This window comes from Sus scrofa, chromosome 6, assembly GCF_054392235.1.
Source record: "Sus scrofa isolate SSC_HxYL_T2T_F1_AM1 chromosome 6, Sscrofa_HxYL_maternal_Yorkshire_Landrace_v2.0, whole genome shotgun sequence".
In the NCBI taxonomy this organism is placed as follows: Eukaryota; Metazoa; Chordata; class Mammalia; order Artiodactyla; family Suidae; genus Sus; species Sus scrofa.
The window spans coordinates 79,043,650-79,060,105 of record NC_139388.1 but is presented as its reverse complement, the minus strand read 5'-3'; the positions used below and the strand labels follow the sequence as shown (position 1 = coordinate 79,060,105).

General features: G+C 44.7%; 1 protein-coding gene across 50 annotated transcripts in view; it reads right to left on the bottom strand.

Moving 5' to 3' along the window:
* The window catches only part of FHAD1 (forkhead associated phosphopeptide binding domain 1), a 132,943-nt gene that overhangs the window by 105,546 nt on the left and 10,941 nt on the right, over nucleotides 1-16,456 (bottom strand). For 32 of the 50 annotated variants that reach the window (XR_014807079.1, XR_014807090.1, XR_014807089.1 and 29 more), the window contains exon 3: nucleotides 4,961-5,167. Coding sequence is in view for 17 of the 50 variants with exons in the window: in XM_021097597.2 (XP_020953256.2) it covers nucleotides 4,961-5,167 (207 nt within the window). In the remaining 33 variants the exon portion in view is untranslated. Of the gene's footprint in view, nucleotides 1-1,987; nucleotides 2,150-4,960; nucleotides 5,168-16,456 lie in introns of all 50 variants that reach the window. The other 18 variants (XR_014807085.1, XR_014807084.1, XR_014807099.1 and 15 more) reach the window with 1 other exon arrangement.

The window sequence follows — 16,456 nt, the reverse complement described above, 5'->3', positions numbered from 1 at the left end:
TGGCTGCCAATGCACCTTGTCAAACAAGAGCTTTTCCTTTATATTTTTTTCATCTTATTCTACAGGTGATTTATCTGCAAACGTATCTATCTGCCAGTGGGGGTAGGTCTTGGGAGCTCTCCCCTCCAAAGGCACACTCACAAAGGAAGCATCCTGGCTGCTACATGCTGGTTTATTTGACTCTTTTTTTGGCTGTGCTCTTGGCATACGGAAGCTCCTGGGCCAGAGATCAAACCCATGCCACAGCAGTAAGCAGAGCCACAGCAGTGACAACTCGGGATCCTTAACCCACTGAGCCACCAGGGAACTCCAGGTTTGCTTGATCCTAAAGCTGAGGGATATCATATGCCAAACGTTGGACTAAGCAATTCACAGTCCCTCCATGTGGTAGGAACTGTTGTTACAGGAACGGGAACAGAGGCTTTGAGAGGTAAATGACCAGTGCACGTCCAGTACAACAGCGGGGCTGGGACCGCTCTGGACACTGCTAACCACTGTGACATCTGCTAACTCATCTGGCTTCCTAACAACCCCCCAGCAGCCCCCAATAAAATGCTGTCACATTCCTCTCTGTTGGTGACGGTCATCACAGAGCCTGAGATAAATGTTTCCAGAAAGAACAGCTCAGATCTCATCCAACCTGTGTGACATGAGCACCGTCCTCCTGGGAAACTCTATGCGGGGTGGGGGGGGGCACAGCGCCCTCACCTGGCACCCCAAATCAATCAGAATCGATAACATGCAGGAAGCAAGAGAGCCACAAATTTCTTAGAAAAACTGGGTCTCAAAATATTTGATGAGTGATGCTCTTTAATCCTTCTCCCTTTTCTCCCTCATCTTTCCTTCTCTTCTTTCAAACAGGCCGCAGATCTGGGTCATCAGGAGGTGGAATTCATGGGAACAGGTTACTTGGTCCACAGGCCGCCCTGGCTCAGGTCCTGCAAAGGACCCCTCTGTGAATAAGAGCTTCTCTCAACCTGGGGAGGCCCCCAGCTGATAGCACCTTTGAGGAGATGGGGTGGGAGGGAGGCCTGCAAAGTGCCCCACACACAGGCGGGGGGACACGTGCTGCTGCCCGCAGTCCCCTGCGGAATGAAGCAGGGCACAAGTGCATGTAGAAATCAGCACTGAAAAAACCCGTGTGTGTCCGAGTGACCACGAAAGCATGCACTGCTCTCTGTGAAAGCCGGTCGAGGACACGGTGCCGGCACCAGACTCTGTGGTTTTCTCCCCTCCTTTATCCGCAAGTGGGGATGGTGTTTAATGTGTGGGGACTGGCTGTGTGGCCCCTGGGAAATCACTTAACCTCTCTGAGTTTCGGATTCCCTGTCTGTAAAATGGGGATCACGGGACAGCCCAGCTCACAGGCTGCCATAGGCCTGAAATAAGGGAAAGCAGGTGGATTGCTTAGCACAGGGCTGTCGGCGTTGGTGGTTCTTCCTCCGCTGGTTTCTCTTCTTACAAAGCATCCTCTTCCTTCTCGTCTGGTCAAGGTTAGAAAGCATGATCGCTGTTTCCCACGCTTATCTAAGCAGCGCCTCATAAAATAAAGTCCCCCTTCCACTTGGCACACCCGCGTTCGTAACAACTTGCTCAAAATGGCCAAAAGGTGGAGGCAACCCGAGGAGTCGCTGATGGAGGAACGGACCCACACACTGTGCCGAAGCCACACAGTGACACGTTACTCGGCCAGGATGGACCTTGAGGACATCATACCAAGTGAAATAAGATGGTCGCACAAGGACAAAAATACAAAATTTCACTCAGAGGAGGCACCTAGAAGAGTCAAATTCACAGAGATGGAAAGAATGGGGGGGGGGGTTAATGGGTGCAGAGTTTCAGTTTGGGAAAATGAAAAAAGTTCTGGAGACGGACAGGGGGTGATGGTTGCACAATCATGTGACTGTGTTTAATGCCACTGAGCTGTTCACTTAAAAATGGTTAAGATGGGAAAGGTGAAGATGAAAAACGAAAAACAAACCAGTACCTCCGGGGTTTTTCCAAGGTTTGGGTGACAGACACGGATGGAAATGTTCTGGAAGCAGCGCGTCGGACGGCTGCAGAACCCGGTCAATGCACGAAAAGTGACGGTGCTGCGCACTTAAACAATGGGCGACGTTCACGGGACGTGACCCGCGCTTCCGTGAAGCTGTTAAGAGCAAGTGAGCAAACACGAGCTGTGATCCTAAGGGAACTCTGGGAGGCGAACGGTCCTGTTCATTGCCTTGATGGTGGCGATGGTGTCACGGGTGTAGACACATGTCTAAACCCATCCAGTTATTGACTTTAAACATGTGCAGTTTATTCTACGTCAGTGATATCCCAACAAAGCACTGGGTTTTAAAAGGCAGTGCTGCATTCTACATATGAACAAACATCTCATAATTTATGAAACGATGCCCCCTTTTGATGGAAATTTAGGTTTCAAGGTTTATGCCCACTCCTGGGCATCCTATCTGGAGAAAACCATGACTTGGAGAGACCCATGCACCCCAATGTTCACTGCAGCGCTATTCACAATAGCCAACACAGGGAAGCAATCTAAATGTCCATCAACAGAGGAATGGATAAAGAAGATGTGGTACATATACACAATGGAATATTACTTAGCCATAAAAAAGAATGAAATAATGGCATCTGCAGCAACACGGATGGACCAAGAAATTATGATACTAAGTGAAGTCAGATAGTGAGAGACGAACATCATATCACATCACTTATGTGGAATCTAAAACAAGGATACAAATGAACTTATTTGCAGAACAGAAACAGACTCACAGACTAGTTTTATGGTTACCAAGGGGGACAGGAGGTGGGGAGAGAGAGGTGGGCGGGGGGGGGTTGGGATGGAAACGTTCTAAAATTAGGTTGTGATGATGGCTGTACAACTACAAAGCTAATAAAATTCATTGAGTTATAAAAAAATAATAAAATATCTGCAGAAAATCGTAATTTAATAATAAGTAATTTATCATCTATAAAATTTCAGTAACTATCTTCATATGAAACATGCAGATAATGTTTGTTGTCCCCCCTCCCCCTTCATGGGCAAAGCCATAAAGTCAGAACTTCCCAGGGAGATGGCCCGGGAACCTGTAATTTTACTGAACATTTTCGAAAAATTCTTATAGTCAGGCATGTTAGGGAAACATTGACTCAAACTTCACAAACTTGGATTTTTAGACTTAGGGGTTTGAAATCCCTTTTTCTTTGCTTCCTGAAAAATTCTGGGAGCGTTTCATACAAATGACTCTAACTTTGGGTTTCCCTCCTGTTGGGGGTGCAAGAGAATCACCAGGGAGCTTGTGAGAATGCAGACTCCCAAGCCCCGCTTCCAGGAAGGATGTGGACGGTTGCCAGATGGCACACAAGTCAATAAACAGACAAATAAATATACAAATAAAACATAGGGTGTCAGTTAAGTCTGAATCAGATAAACGCTAAATAATTTCTTTTAGCACAAGCGGTCCCTGGCAATATTTGGGACACACTTACACAAAAAATGTAATTGGTGATTACCTGAAATTCAGATTTAACTGGGTGTCCTGTATCTTATGTGGCAACCCTAAATATGAGTCCTCAGCCCTGGGGTGAGGCCCGGAGCCGTGTCATGGATCTGCTCCCCACGAGGTTCTGACAAGTGGACCCTCAGAACCTGTGCTGAGGAGCCCTGACCAGGTCAGGATCTTCGGGGTCAGAAGCCAGCGGACCCCCGTGCATCCCGGGAACGAACACACTTTAACGTTGGTCCACAGGGGATATGGAGGCCGAGCAGCAGCAGGAGAAAACTGCCCTAGATTTTCAAGACCAAACGTGACGGGTGGAGCGTCACGGCCCCTGCAGCCTGAGGGATGCTGCTGATTTTCTTGGAGTGTGTATTTAGGGCTGCCTAGGGCCCCCACACCCCAGGATTCTGTCCAGATTCTCTAAACCTTATTTATTTATATCCAGCCTCGTCCCAGAAAGGATGTTAAGGTGCAGAGGTCTCGGTCCCTGCAGTGCTCTTGGTGGTGGGGTGAGATGAACACACTGTCTCTCTGGGACACACACGGCAAGAATCAACTGTGTGCTCACCATGAGCGGGCACTGTGCCAGGAGCTTTACAACTACAACCATCTCATTCTGCCCTTGAGATAAGCCTGAGAGGTCACCGCTGCCATTGGCCCCACTTTGCAGATGAGGAAACTGACGTTCCATGGGGTCCAAAGGCTTGTGCAAGAGCACCTGTAAGGGGTCAGTGGCAGAGCTGGGGTTCTGACCCAGGCTTGTGACCTACCTCCTATCCTGCTTCCCTACTGAACTGGCTGATTCTTGTGACTGAGCTTTGATGGCTAAGTTTGGGGTTACCTTCTGCTTAACCTGGGGCCATACTTTAGGCCCTGGTCCTGGGAATATTCTGATCCAGGGTGTCATAACAGCTGCCAGATGCTGGGCATCTACTCCCTCTGGAAACTGACCTTGACTTTTTTTACACATAGATACTCTCTCAGTGCCTGGCACCTGTTGAAAGGATCCAGACCCGGGCATGCAAAGACCCCTGGCTGAGGTCACAAAGCTAAGGGGTTGCAGAGCACTGATCTGCCTAAAAAGGAAGCATCCAACTCCGAGTCTTCAAAAGCACACACCTGCTTTCCACCTCCCTTCCCCAAGCTTCACGTTTCAGGAAAATGCTCTAGTTTGGAGCGGCCTCTAGGCAACTCTCCGTGTAATTCCAAGAAATGCCCAGAAGAGGGCGCAAGGACTCGCTCCTCCAACGGATAAGATTGAACTTCGCAGAATCGCAGAAGCAGAGAACCAGGTGTGGCTGACCCTGGGCGCGCAGCGTCAAATTAGAGTGATGCACTTGGGACGAGCTCCACCTGTGACCGTATCCGAACCCCGGGGCTGCCCGGAAGGTGACAAACACGGTACCTCTGCACCCCATCCCCCACTCCCACCCTCACAGGGGCCCCGGACTCACCGATGATGGGTTTTCGATGACCAGCTCGTAGGTCAGCCCTGCAGACCCAAACCTCAGGATGTCTCCCGGTAAGAGCTTGACGGCCACGTTCTGAATGTGGCACCCGTTGACGAAGGTGCCGCTGAGGGAATTGAAGTCCTGGAGAACAAAGCTGCCCTCGGCCTCATTGAATTCGATGAGCGCGTGGTGGTTGTCGATGTCTGCAGACTGCAATGCAGGAGCCGAACAGTCAGAGCCAGGAAAGCAGGACTAGTAGGGGGCCCCTTACATTTACTAGTGCCACTGACACTGGTGCCCCAAGAGGCTCCCTGCTTCACCTGGCTGGACCGTCACTGCAATCCTCATTTTAAAGAAGGATGCTGAGGGTCAGAGAGGTTCAGTGACTTGCCTAAGGCCACAAAGCTAGTGAGCAGCAGGGCTGGGCTGTGGGCTCTGATACCAGACCCAGAACAGGTGCCAGAGTTGATGGGTAGGGAATCAGGCAACACAGAGGCAAGAGGGAACTCATGAGAAACCTGCCAGGAACTGGCCACTTTATATTTCTCTGACCCCACCCTTTTGGTTGCTCTGAATGGCAAGACGGAGAGTAGAAATGGCCCCAAACACAAACCAGAAAGGTCAGTTGGTTGGCAAGGACAACTGTCCATTGACTCCAAGAGTTATAGTTAAGGGGAGGTTTTGTAAGGATTGTTGTTCTCATTTGTTGGTTCTATTCATTTTTGTTTTTGTTTCAAAAAGCACATGTTTTTCTTAATACTGAGAAAATGAGAACTAGAGAGAAGCACAAAGAAGACATTTAAATCACTCAGACTCCCGGCCCCCAGAGGCAGACACTGAACACGGAGATTCACATCCCTCCAGCCTTTTTTCTAGGCTTTCAATCTTTTTAAAAAAGTTTAAACAAACTTGAGCTCATACCACACAAAGCAGTTTTATAACTACCTTTTAAAAGCTTTGGTGTACAATGAAGTTTTTCCCATGCGATTACTTTTTTCTGCTGCTTCTTAAAAGCTAGTCAGAAGTTATCTCACCAAAGATGATCTATTTTTCAATAGGGGCCCTCGTGTGACCACATTTCTCCCAAAAGAGAACCCAGACAGTGAGCGAATTGGCAGTGGGTGGCAGAAGGCGCCCGTGTGATTTCACTTAATAAGAAGGGTGAGCAAACCTCAGCACTAAGGAGGAAATACCACGTTCCCCCCGCCACCCCCCCGGCCCTGGCACCCTGCTCTGTGGGCTGCAGGGCATGTGTGATGTTGTCTGTCTTTTCAGGACACTGCCTATGAGACATCGGCTCCAGACCGAGATTTTGCAATTACTTTCTAAGTTATTCTCAGAGTGCTACATCCAACCTTCATAAAGAATATTTGGAGGGAGTTCTCGTTGTGACACAGTGGAAACCAATCCGACTAGTATCCATGAAGATGCGGGTTCCATCCCTGGCCGCGCTCAGTGGGTTAAAGATCTGGCATTGTTGTTAGCTGTGGTGTAGGCCGAAGACGCAGCTTGGATCCTGTGTTGCTATGGCTGTAGCGTTGCCTGGCAGCTGTAGCTCTGATTTAACCCCTAGCCTGGGAACTTCCATATGCCGTATATGCAGCCCTAAAAAGCAAAGAAAAAAAAAGAGAATATTTGGAAGTCATCTGTGGTGGGTTACGGATCCAGCATTGTCACTGCAGCAGCTCAGGTTGCTGCTATAGCACAGGTTTGATTCCTGGCCCGGGAACTTCCACATGCTGTAGGCATGGCCCCCCCCCCCAAAAAGTATTTGAACTTAGAAATCTATACTAAAGTCCCATAATATAATTATAACCAACAGCTTGTATTAATAATATAATAGCTTATGTTATATAGCCTATATTATATGATTATATGATATAATTGCTTATAACAGTAAAATATATTAATCTCACGTTACGTGTCAGGAAATTTGCTAAGCATTTTATTGCATTATTCCGCTTCATTGTCACAATAATCCAAAGGGATACTGCCTCATTTTAAAATTTTCTAATTTTTTATTTTTTATCAAAATATAGTTGATTTACTGTGTTTTGTTGGTTTCAGGTGTACAGCAGGAGGATTCCACTATACTATACATAATATCTATCCTTTTTCAGATAGATATTTCTTTTCCATTGTAAGTTATAAAATATTGAATATAGGTCCTTGTACTATACAGGAGGCCTGATAGGTCCTTGGTTTTTAGAATGATTAATCATGCCCATAGGCACTCAGCTTGACTTGCCTGGCTTGTACCCAAGTTCGCCTGATTCGAATGTCTATGCTGTTACTCACTTTGCGAATCTTACCAAACACTTTAGCACTTAAAATATTGAAACATAAGAAGAAAGCGGGAGTAGCTCTATCAACTTCAGGTAGAGCTGACTTCAGAGCAAGGAAAGTTACCAGGGATAAAGAGAGGTGGGAGGTAACAATAAAGGGGTCCTTTCTCCAAGAAGACATAACAATCCTTAATTGTACATGCATCACAATAGAGCAACACAATACAGGAGGCACAAACTGACAGAGCTTCGAGGAGAAATGGATGAATCCACTGCGATGGTTGTGGACTTCAACATCCGTCCACCAAGGAAAGGGCAGATCCGGCAGGCAGAAAACGAGTAAGAATAAAGCTGAACTCAATGGTGCCATCGATCATCTGGATCCTAACTGTTAACCATAAAACTTCCTCCAACAAAAAACAAAACACTCATCCTTCTCGAGCTCACATGGAACATTCACCAAACAGACCACATTCCAGACTGCAAAATATACCTCAACAGGTTTAAAAGAATATAAATTGTGCAAGTTATGCCTTCAGGCTTAGGCTAAACTAAATTAAAAATAAGCTAAATTAAATTAAACTAAAAATACCAGAAAGATAGCTGGAAAGTCCTCAAATATTTGGAGATTAAACAACACGCTTCTAAATAACAGGTGGGTCAAGAAAGAAGTCTCACGAGAAATAAAAAATCACCTTGAACTAAATGAAACTGAAGACACAACTTATGAAAGTTGGTGGGGTGCAGTAAAAGTGAGGCTTGGAGGGAAATTTATGGCATTGAAGGCAAACATTAGAAAAGAGAAAGGATCGGAGCTCCTGCCGTGGTGCGATGGGTTATGTATCTAGCATTGCCACAGGTGTGGCATAGGTTGCAGCTGTGGTTTGGATTCAGTCCTGAGCCCAGGAACTTCCATATGCTGAGGGTGTGGCCAAAAAAAGAAAAAAAAAAAAAGAGGAAAGATCTAAAATCAGTAATTTAAGCCTCCACCTTATAAAACTAAAGAACAATATAAGCCTATCACAGGCAGAAGAAACAATGAATGAAGTAAAAAACAGGAAAGCAACAGAGAAAAGTCGACAAAAAGCTGTTTTTTTAAAAAAGATCAATAAAATTTAAACCTCTAGAAGGATAAGCAAGAAAAAAAGAAGAGATGCGTATTACTAAAATCAGAAATGAAAGAGAAGCCATCGCCACTGATCCCATGGACAATGAAAGGATAATAGAGGAATATTATGAATAATTCTATGTCCACAGATTCTATAACTTAATGAAGTGGATCAATTCCTTGAAAGACAGAATCTGCCAAACTCACAGAAGGCGAAATAAATACTCTGAATAGACTCGTATCGATTAAATAATGTAAATCAATAATGAATAACCTTCCAGAATGAAAGACACTATTGAATGCTATCAAACAATTAAGGAAAGAATGATACCAGTTCTTGAGAATTTCTTGCAGAAAACAGAAGTAGGAACACTTCCTAACTCATTCTATGAGGCCAACCTTACTCTAATACCAAAACCAAATAAAGATATTACAAGACAGGAAAAAACTGCAGACCAGTATCTCTCATGAACATAGAGGCAAAATGCTCAACAAAATATTAGCAAATTGAATCCAACGATGTATAAAAAGAATTATATACCACCATCGAGTGGGATTTATTCCAAGTACGCAAAGCTGGTTCAGCATCTGGAAGTCAATCAATGTTATTCATCACACCAACCGTATATAGACGAGAAAGCACATGATCACGTCAGTAGATGGAAAAAGAGCATTTGACAAAGCTTAGTATCCACTCATGATAAACCAACAAACCACAACAACTCTTGGCAACTTAGAAATGGAAGAGCATTTCCTCAGCATGATACAGATCACCTACAATGTGACAGAACCCCAAACCTATCATCACATTTAATGGTGAGAAACTAGAAACCTTCCAATTAAGACCAGGAATAAGAGTTCCCGTCGTGGCTCAGGGGTTAACGAATCTGACTAGGAACCATGATTGCAGGTTGCAGGTTTGATCCCTGGCCTTCCTCAGTGGGTTAAGGATCTGGCGTTGCCGTGAGCTGTGACGTAGGTCGCAGACGCAGCTCGGATCCCGCGTTGCTGTGGCTCTGGCGTAGGCCGGTGGCTACAGCTCCGATTAGACCCCTAGCTTGGGAACCTCCATATGCCGCGGGAGCGGCCCAAGAAATAGCAACAACAACAAAAGACAAAAGACAAAAAAAAAAAAAAAAAAGAAAATCCCAAAGAACTGACCCAAAAAAGCCCAAAAAACAAAAAACCCTCCAGGAACTAATAAGGAGTTACAGTAAGGTTACAGGAAGCAAGATTAACACACAAAAGTCAATTGCTTTCCTATGTACCAGAAATGAACAACTGAAATTTGAAATTGAATACACCACCATTTATATGAGCCCCATAGAAATGAAGTAGGAGGAATAAATCTAACAAAATATGTAGCTACTTGAAGCTATATGAAGAGCTATATGAAGAAAGCTATAAAATGTTGATGAAAGAAATCAAAGTAGTCTAAACAAATGAAGAGATATTCCATGTTTATTTGAACTTCCTTAATGATACGTTTTGTTTAATGTCTTTTCATACACTTATTTGTGATCTATGTATCTTCTTTGGGGAGGTATCTATGTTCAGATCTTTTGCCTGTTTTTACTTGGGTTGTTTATTATTGTTGACCTTTAAGACTCATTTATTTTGGATACATGCTTATGGTATCTTTATTCATAATTGTTTACGTTAGCATCTTTATTCAAAATTGCCAAAAACTAGAAGCAACCAAGGTGTCCTTTAAAAGGTAACTGGATAAACAAATTGTGGTAATCCATATAATGAAATATTAATAATAAAAATAATGAATTATCAAATCACAAAAAAGACGTGGAGGAATCTTAAATACATATTGCTCAGTGAAAGAACCTCGTCTGAAAAGGTTACCTACTGTATGATTTCAACTGTAAGAAATTCTGGAAAGCTTAAAGCTATAGGGACAGCAAAAAGATCAGTGCTTGCCAGAGGCTCAGGGGCTCTGGATGAATAAGTGGGGAACAGGGGAATTTAGGGCAGTGAAACTGTTCTTTATGATGCCATCATGGTGGATATTTGTCACTGTGCTTTTGTCAAAACCCAAGAATGTACAACACAAAGAGCAAACCCTAATATAAACCAGGGACTTAGTTCATAATAACATATCAACACTGGTTCATCAATTATAACAAGTACGACACTAATGCAAGATGTTAATAAATGGGAGACTGCGTGTGTTGCGGGGGTGGATATATGGAAACTCATCTGCTCAGTTTCCCGTAAACTTAAAACGGCTCCCCCACGATAAAGTATTTTAAAAACGATTAAAACACAGGAGTTCTTTGAAAAATGCCACCCCCGTCATCTTCATCACCGTTCCCGCTGAACTCCGTGTTCTGTGAACCCTTGATAACCCATGAATGAGACAAATTCTGTGTGTTGCATTTTGTTTTTCTCTTCCCAGGCTTCATTACTTTCAGTTCCTCAAAAGCTGCCAAACCATTATTAAGAAATTAAAGCAAAGCAGGAAGTTTTAAATGAGTCCACAAAATTGGGCAAGTCTCTACCATATGTCAGCCCAGGAGAGAGCTTCCTAGTTCTGCCCTTTAATTCTATTCCCTCCCTTTACTTGGAAATTGCTAAATACGATTGTTGGACAGGAGCCCTGCTGATGATACGGTTTGACTGTACCAGCTCCATCTTGCTGAGCTGTCCCACTATGAGATAAACTGTTATTATTATTACTGCATAACAAATGTTGAGGGCTTCCTGTGAACTAGGCCCTGCTGCAGCATTTTGTGTGCATTCTCTCATTTAAGCTGCATGACAGCTCTATACAGTGATTCTATTATTATCTTCATCTTCTAGACGAAGACACTGACTCAAAAGGTGAAGTGAGAGGACAGCATTTCCTTGATACCAAAACCAGACAAAGGCACTACAAGAAAACTACAGATCGATATGTCTTATGAACACTGATACAAAAATCCTCAACAAAATATGAGCAAACTGAGTTCAACAGCACATTAAAAGGATTACATGCTATGACCAAGTGGGATTTATTCCTGGAATGCAGAGTTGATGGTTCAACATAAGAAAATCAATCCAAGTAGCATATCACATTAACAGAAAGAAGGAAAAAAGGATTGTTTCAATTGATGTAGAAAAAGCATTTGACAAAATGCAACACTCATGATGAAAGCTCTCAACAAACAGGAAATAAAAAGGAAATTACCTCAACCTAACAAAGGCCAAATATGAACAATGCAACCCGTGGGCTGCACTGTATTCAATGGTGAAAGACTGAAAGCTTTTCCTCTAAGATCAAGAACAAGATAAGGAAGAGTTCCCTGGTGGCTCAGTGGGTTAAGGACCTGGCATCATCACTGCTATGGCTCTCATTACAGCTGTGATGAGAATTTGATGCCTGACTCTGGGAATTCCATGCGCTGTGGGCATGGCCCCCAAAAAGATAAGGATACCCACTTCTGCTGCTTCTATTCAACAAAGGACTGGAAGTCCTAGCCAGAGCAGTAAGGCAAGAAAAAGAAATAAAGGTATCCAAATTGGAAAGGAAGAAGTAAAATTATCTCTCTTCATAGACAACATGATCTTATGTGTACAAAATCCTCAAGAGTCCACCAAAAAACATAACCCCGTGAGAACTAGTCAACAAAGTTCAGTAGCAAAGTTGTAGGATACAAAACCAACACGCAAATACCAGTTGTGTATCTATATACACACAATGAACAATCTGAAAAGGAAGTTAAGAAAATAATTTCATTTACGATAGCATGAAAAAGAATGACATATTCAGGGATAAACTTAACCAAGGTGGTAAAATATGTGTACACTGAAAACTACAAAGTGTTGCTGAAACAAATGAAAGAAGACACAAATAGGAGTTCCCGTCATGGCTCAGTGGTGATGAACCTGACTAGTATCCATGAGGATGACTGTTCGATCCTTGGCCTTGGTCAGTGGGTTAAGGATCCAGCATTGCCATGAGCTGCAGTGCAGGTTGCAGACGTGGCTAGGACCTGGCATGGCTGTGGCTGTGGGGCAGGCCGGCAGCTGCAGTTCTGATTCGACCCCTAGCCTGGGAACTCCCATATGCCACAGGTGTGGCCCTAAAAAAGCAAGATAAATAAATAAATAAGGAAGACACAAATAAATGGAAAGACACCCGCTGTCTGTGGATCCTAAGACTTAATATTGTTAAGGTGTCATCACTATTCAGCTGGATCTACAGAGCCAATGCAATGCCTGTCAAAAACCCACTCACATTTTTTGCAGAAGTAGAAAAATTCATCCTGAAACTCATATGGAATCTCACGGGACTCTTGAAAAAGAAAAACAAAGTTGGAGGGCTCACACTTCCAGATCTCAAAACTTACTACATACAAAGCCACAGTGATCAAAACAGCGTGATGTCGGCATGAGGTCAGGCATGTAGACCAATGCAATAGAACAGAGAGCATAGATATAAACCCTCATCTGTATGGTCAAATGGTTTTCAACAAAGGTGCCAAGACCATTTAGAAAGAACAATATTTTCAACAAATGATGCTGGGGAAAAAACCACAAAAGAATTAAGTTGGACTCTTACCTTAAATCATATGCAAAAATTAACTCAAAATGGATCAAAGACTTAAATGTAGTCTGAAACCATACAGCTTTTAGAGGAAAACGGGGAAGAGCTTTACGACATTGGATTTGGCAATACTTTTTTGGATATGATACCAAAAGCATAGGTAACAAAAGTAAAAACAGAGAACGTCAACTATATCAAAATCTAAAACTTCCGGTGAATCAAAGGACACAATGAACAGGGTGAAAGGCCATCGAAAGAATGGGAGAAAATAGCAGCAAATCATGTAGCTGAAAAAGGGTTAATATCAAGAACATATAAAGAGCTCCTATAACTCAACAACTATCCCCCCCACCAACTAGTCTGGTTAAATGTGGGCAAAGAACTGTAAGAGACATTTCCCCAAAGAAGATGCACAAAAATTGCCGAGAAGAATATAAAAAGATGCTCAAGGACAGTCCTTTGCGGTGCAGGTAGCAACTGTGGCACAGATTCAATCCCTGCCCTGGGAACTTCCACATGCTGTGGGCATGCCCCCCCCCCAAAAGGTGCTCAATATCACTAATCATTAGGAAACTGCAAATCAAAGCCGCAATGAGATATTGCCTCATACCCATAAGGATGGCTACTATCAAAAGCAAATAACAACAGAAAATTACAAGGGTTGGTGTGGACGTGGAGAAAGTGGAACACTTAGCACTCCTGGGAATGTAAACTGGTGCAGCTGATGAGAAAAACGGCACGGTGGGTCGTCAAAAGATTTAAAATAGATTTATCATATGATCCAGCAAGCCCACTTCTGGGTATGTACCTAAATGTACTAAAAGCAGGAACAAAATATTTGCACACTCATGTTTATCGCAGCATGATTAACAACAGCCAAAAAAGGTGGAAGAAAGTGGCCAGTGACTGACTGGTGACTAGAAAAGCAACATGTGCTCCGTGAGGAGCAAGAGGATGGGTTCTGGAGTTAGGAAGCCTTGGGTTCAAGTGCCCCCTCTGCCACTTTCCAGCTCTGCAGCCTGGGGCCTGTTTCTTTGCTTCTCTGCAGGTTGCTACCTGAGCTGCAAAAATAAGTCTGATGAGTTGCGCTTCATAGCACTGACAGAAGGTACTGTTTGGTGAAGTGTTTAAAGTAGTAGGATAACATTTTTGAAATTAACTGGTGTGTGTATGGATTTGATCGATTTCTTTTAACCTTTCGGTACTTGGCTACTCCATCCCGCAGCCCCAGCCCCCTACTGCCTCAGGAAAGGGATATAGGGCAGAAATAGCAAAAAATGGGGTTTTCAAAAGAATATGAGGAAATGGCCAAGCGCTGGTGAGACGAGAGTCTGGGCTGGAAGGAAAGAGGAAGCCTCTCCGCTTCCCCGTCAGCTGCATCCTTCCTCCTGCAGCCGGGCCAGGGTTCAGGAAGGCTGGCCGTGAGGTCGGAGCGCCCAAGTGTGGTTCCAGCCTCCCTGTGTGACCTCAGGCAGGGCACTCAGCCTGTCTGTGCCCCAACAGCCTCATCTGGAAACTGGCACTGGTGACAGCTGACCTTGTAAGGATGAAATTGAGTTAACACACAGGACACTGCAAAGCACGGTGCCCGGCACAAGGCGAATTCAGCAGCTGTCAGCTGTTTCTGCTATTAACTCCCCCGCCTGGCAGCAGCCCTTTGGCTGCCCTACCTTTCCGACTATTTGCAGGTCTCCTGCTGGGCACCTCTCCCCTCACCTGCCCTGTGGATGCGCTCCAGGTTGTGTCCACTTCCGCTGCACCACCCCCTCCATTCTCAGATGTGCATTTCCGACCCCTGGTTCATCTCCAGGCCTCACACTGCCCCGCTGCTTCCTGAGGTGCTCGCTAAGCAATCCTGCCTCTCCCCTCTCGGTGATGGCATTATTCCCCTGGCTCATCCAGCCATCTCTCTCCATGGCCCCTGGTATGGACCCTACGGATTCTTCCAAAAAGCTCTCAAACCAGTCCCACAGCACCACCCCCTCCCCATGGCAAGAGTCCAGGCAGGAGATGGTACTCACTGTGGTGGGCAGAATGGCCTCCCAAAGATGCCCGTGACCCCATCCCTGGAACCCCGGAATGTGCGCCATTACATGGCAAAAGGGATGGTGCAGATGGAAAGGTTACTGACCAGCGATCTTAAGAGAGGGAGACTAGCCTGGGTCATCCAGGTGAGACTAATCGAATCCCACCTGCCCGTATACGCAGAGAGCTTACTCTGGCTGGACGGGAGAGGTGAGATGGGGTTCTTGCTGGGCCTTCGCGTCACAGCCCCAAGGCTCCTCTTCCTGGGGAAGCACGGGGTCAAAATTTCCTCTTTACCCAAACCACCCTCCTAGGTGGCGCCACATCAGCCTGCTGCAAGGAGGAGAATCACAAGACCATTGCAAGCTTCGCTGTCAACCCCCCTCAGGATTCCACACAGTGGAATTTCCCTAGCTTAGTCAATCACCTTGTTATCTCCGTTGACTTACAAGGAACTTCCAATATTTAGATAGTAGATGTTCCGACAGCTAAAGTTACACTTAAAAAATGAAGCTTCTTTCTTTAGAAGCTTTGAGTCAGGTCGCCCAGAGTCTGAAACTCAGCTCTATCTCCCCGGACTAGCTGTGTGGTTTGGGCGAGTTCCTTAACCTGAGTCCCATTTCCACAGCTTCCAATGAGGATAATGATGAGAATCGTAGTCCCTGCCCCATGGGATTTGTTTTGAGGCTATAATTTCATAAATATACATACAGAACAAACACAGACTACATATATATATATATATACACACATCTCTCCCACGACTGCAGTAAGTCGTCTATAAGCGCAGTCAGTTGCTGTCTGTATTATTTACGCTCTTCAAAAGATTATCATCTTTCTTTCACTTTGCATCCATCAGAATGGCTACTATAAAAAGAAACAGCCAATAGCAAGTGTTGGTGAGGATGGGGGGAAGATGCAGCCCCTGTGCACTGTGGGCAAGAATGTAAATTGGTGTACCTGCTATGGAAAACAGCAAGGCAGTGCCTCAAGCAATTAAAAATAAAATTATCACCTGACCCAGCAAGTCCCCTTTTGGGTACATATCCCAAAGAACTGACAGCAGGGGCTTGAAGAGGTATTTATACGCTCATATTCACAGCAGTATCTGCAACAGCCAAAAAGGTGGAAACAACCCAAGCGTCCATTGGCAGGTGAATATGGATAAACAGAGTGTGGCGGAACCGTACAACGGAATCCTATTCAGCCTTGAAACCGGAGGAAATTCGGAAACATGCTATAATGTGGGTGAACCCTGAGGGCATGATGCTCCGTAAAATAACCAGGCACGAAAAGACAATACTGTATGATTCTACTTACATGAAGTACCCAGAGTGGTCAAGTTCACAGAAACAGAAAGGAGAATGGTGGCTGCCAGGGGCTGGGAGGAGGGGGGATGGGGAGTTGTTTCATGGATACAGGGTTTCAGTTTTGCAAGATGAAAACAGTTCTGGGATGGATGGGGGTGATGGTTGCACAACAATGTGAATATATTTAACACCACTGAACTGTACGCTTAAAAGTGGTTAAAACGGGAAGTT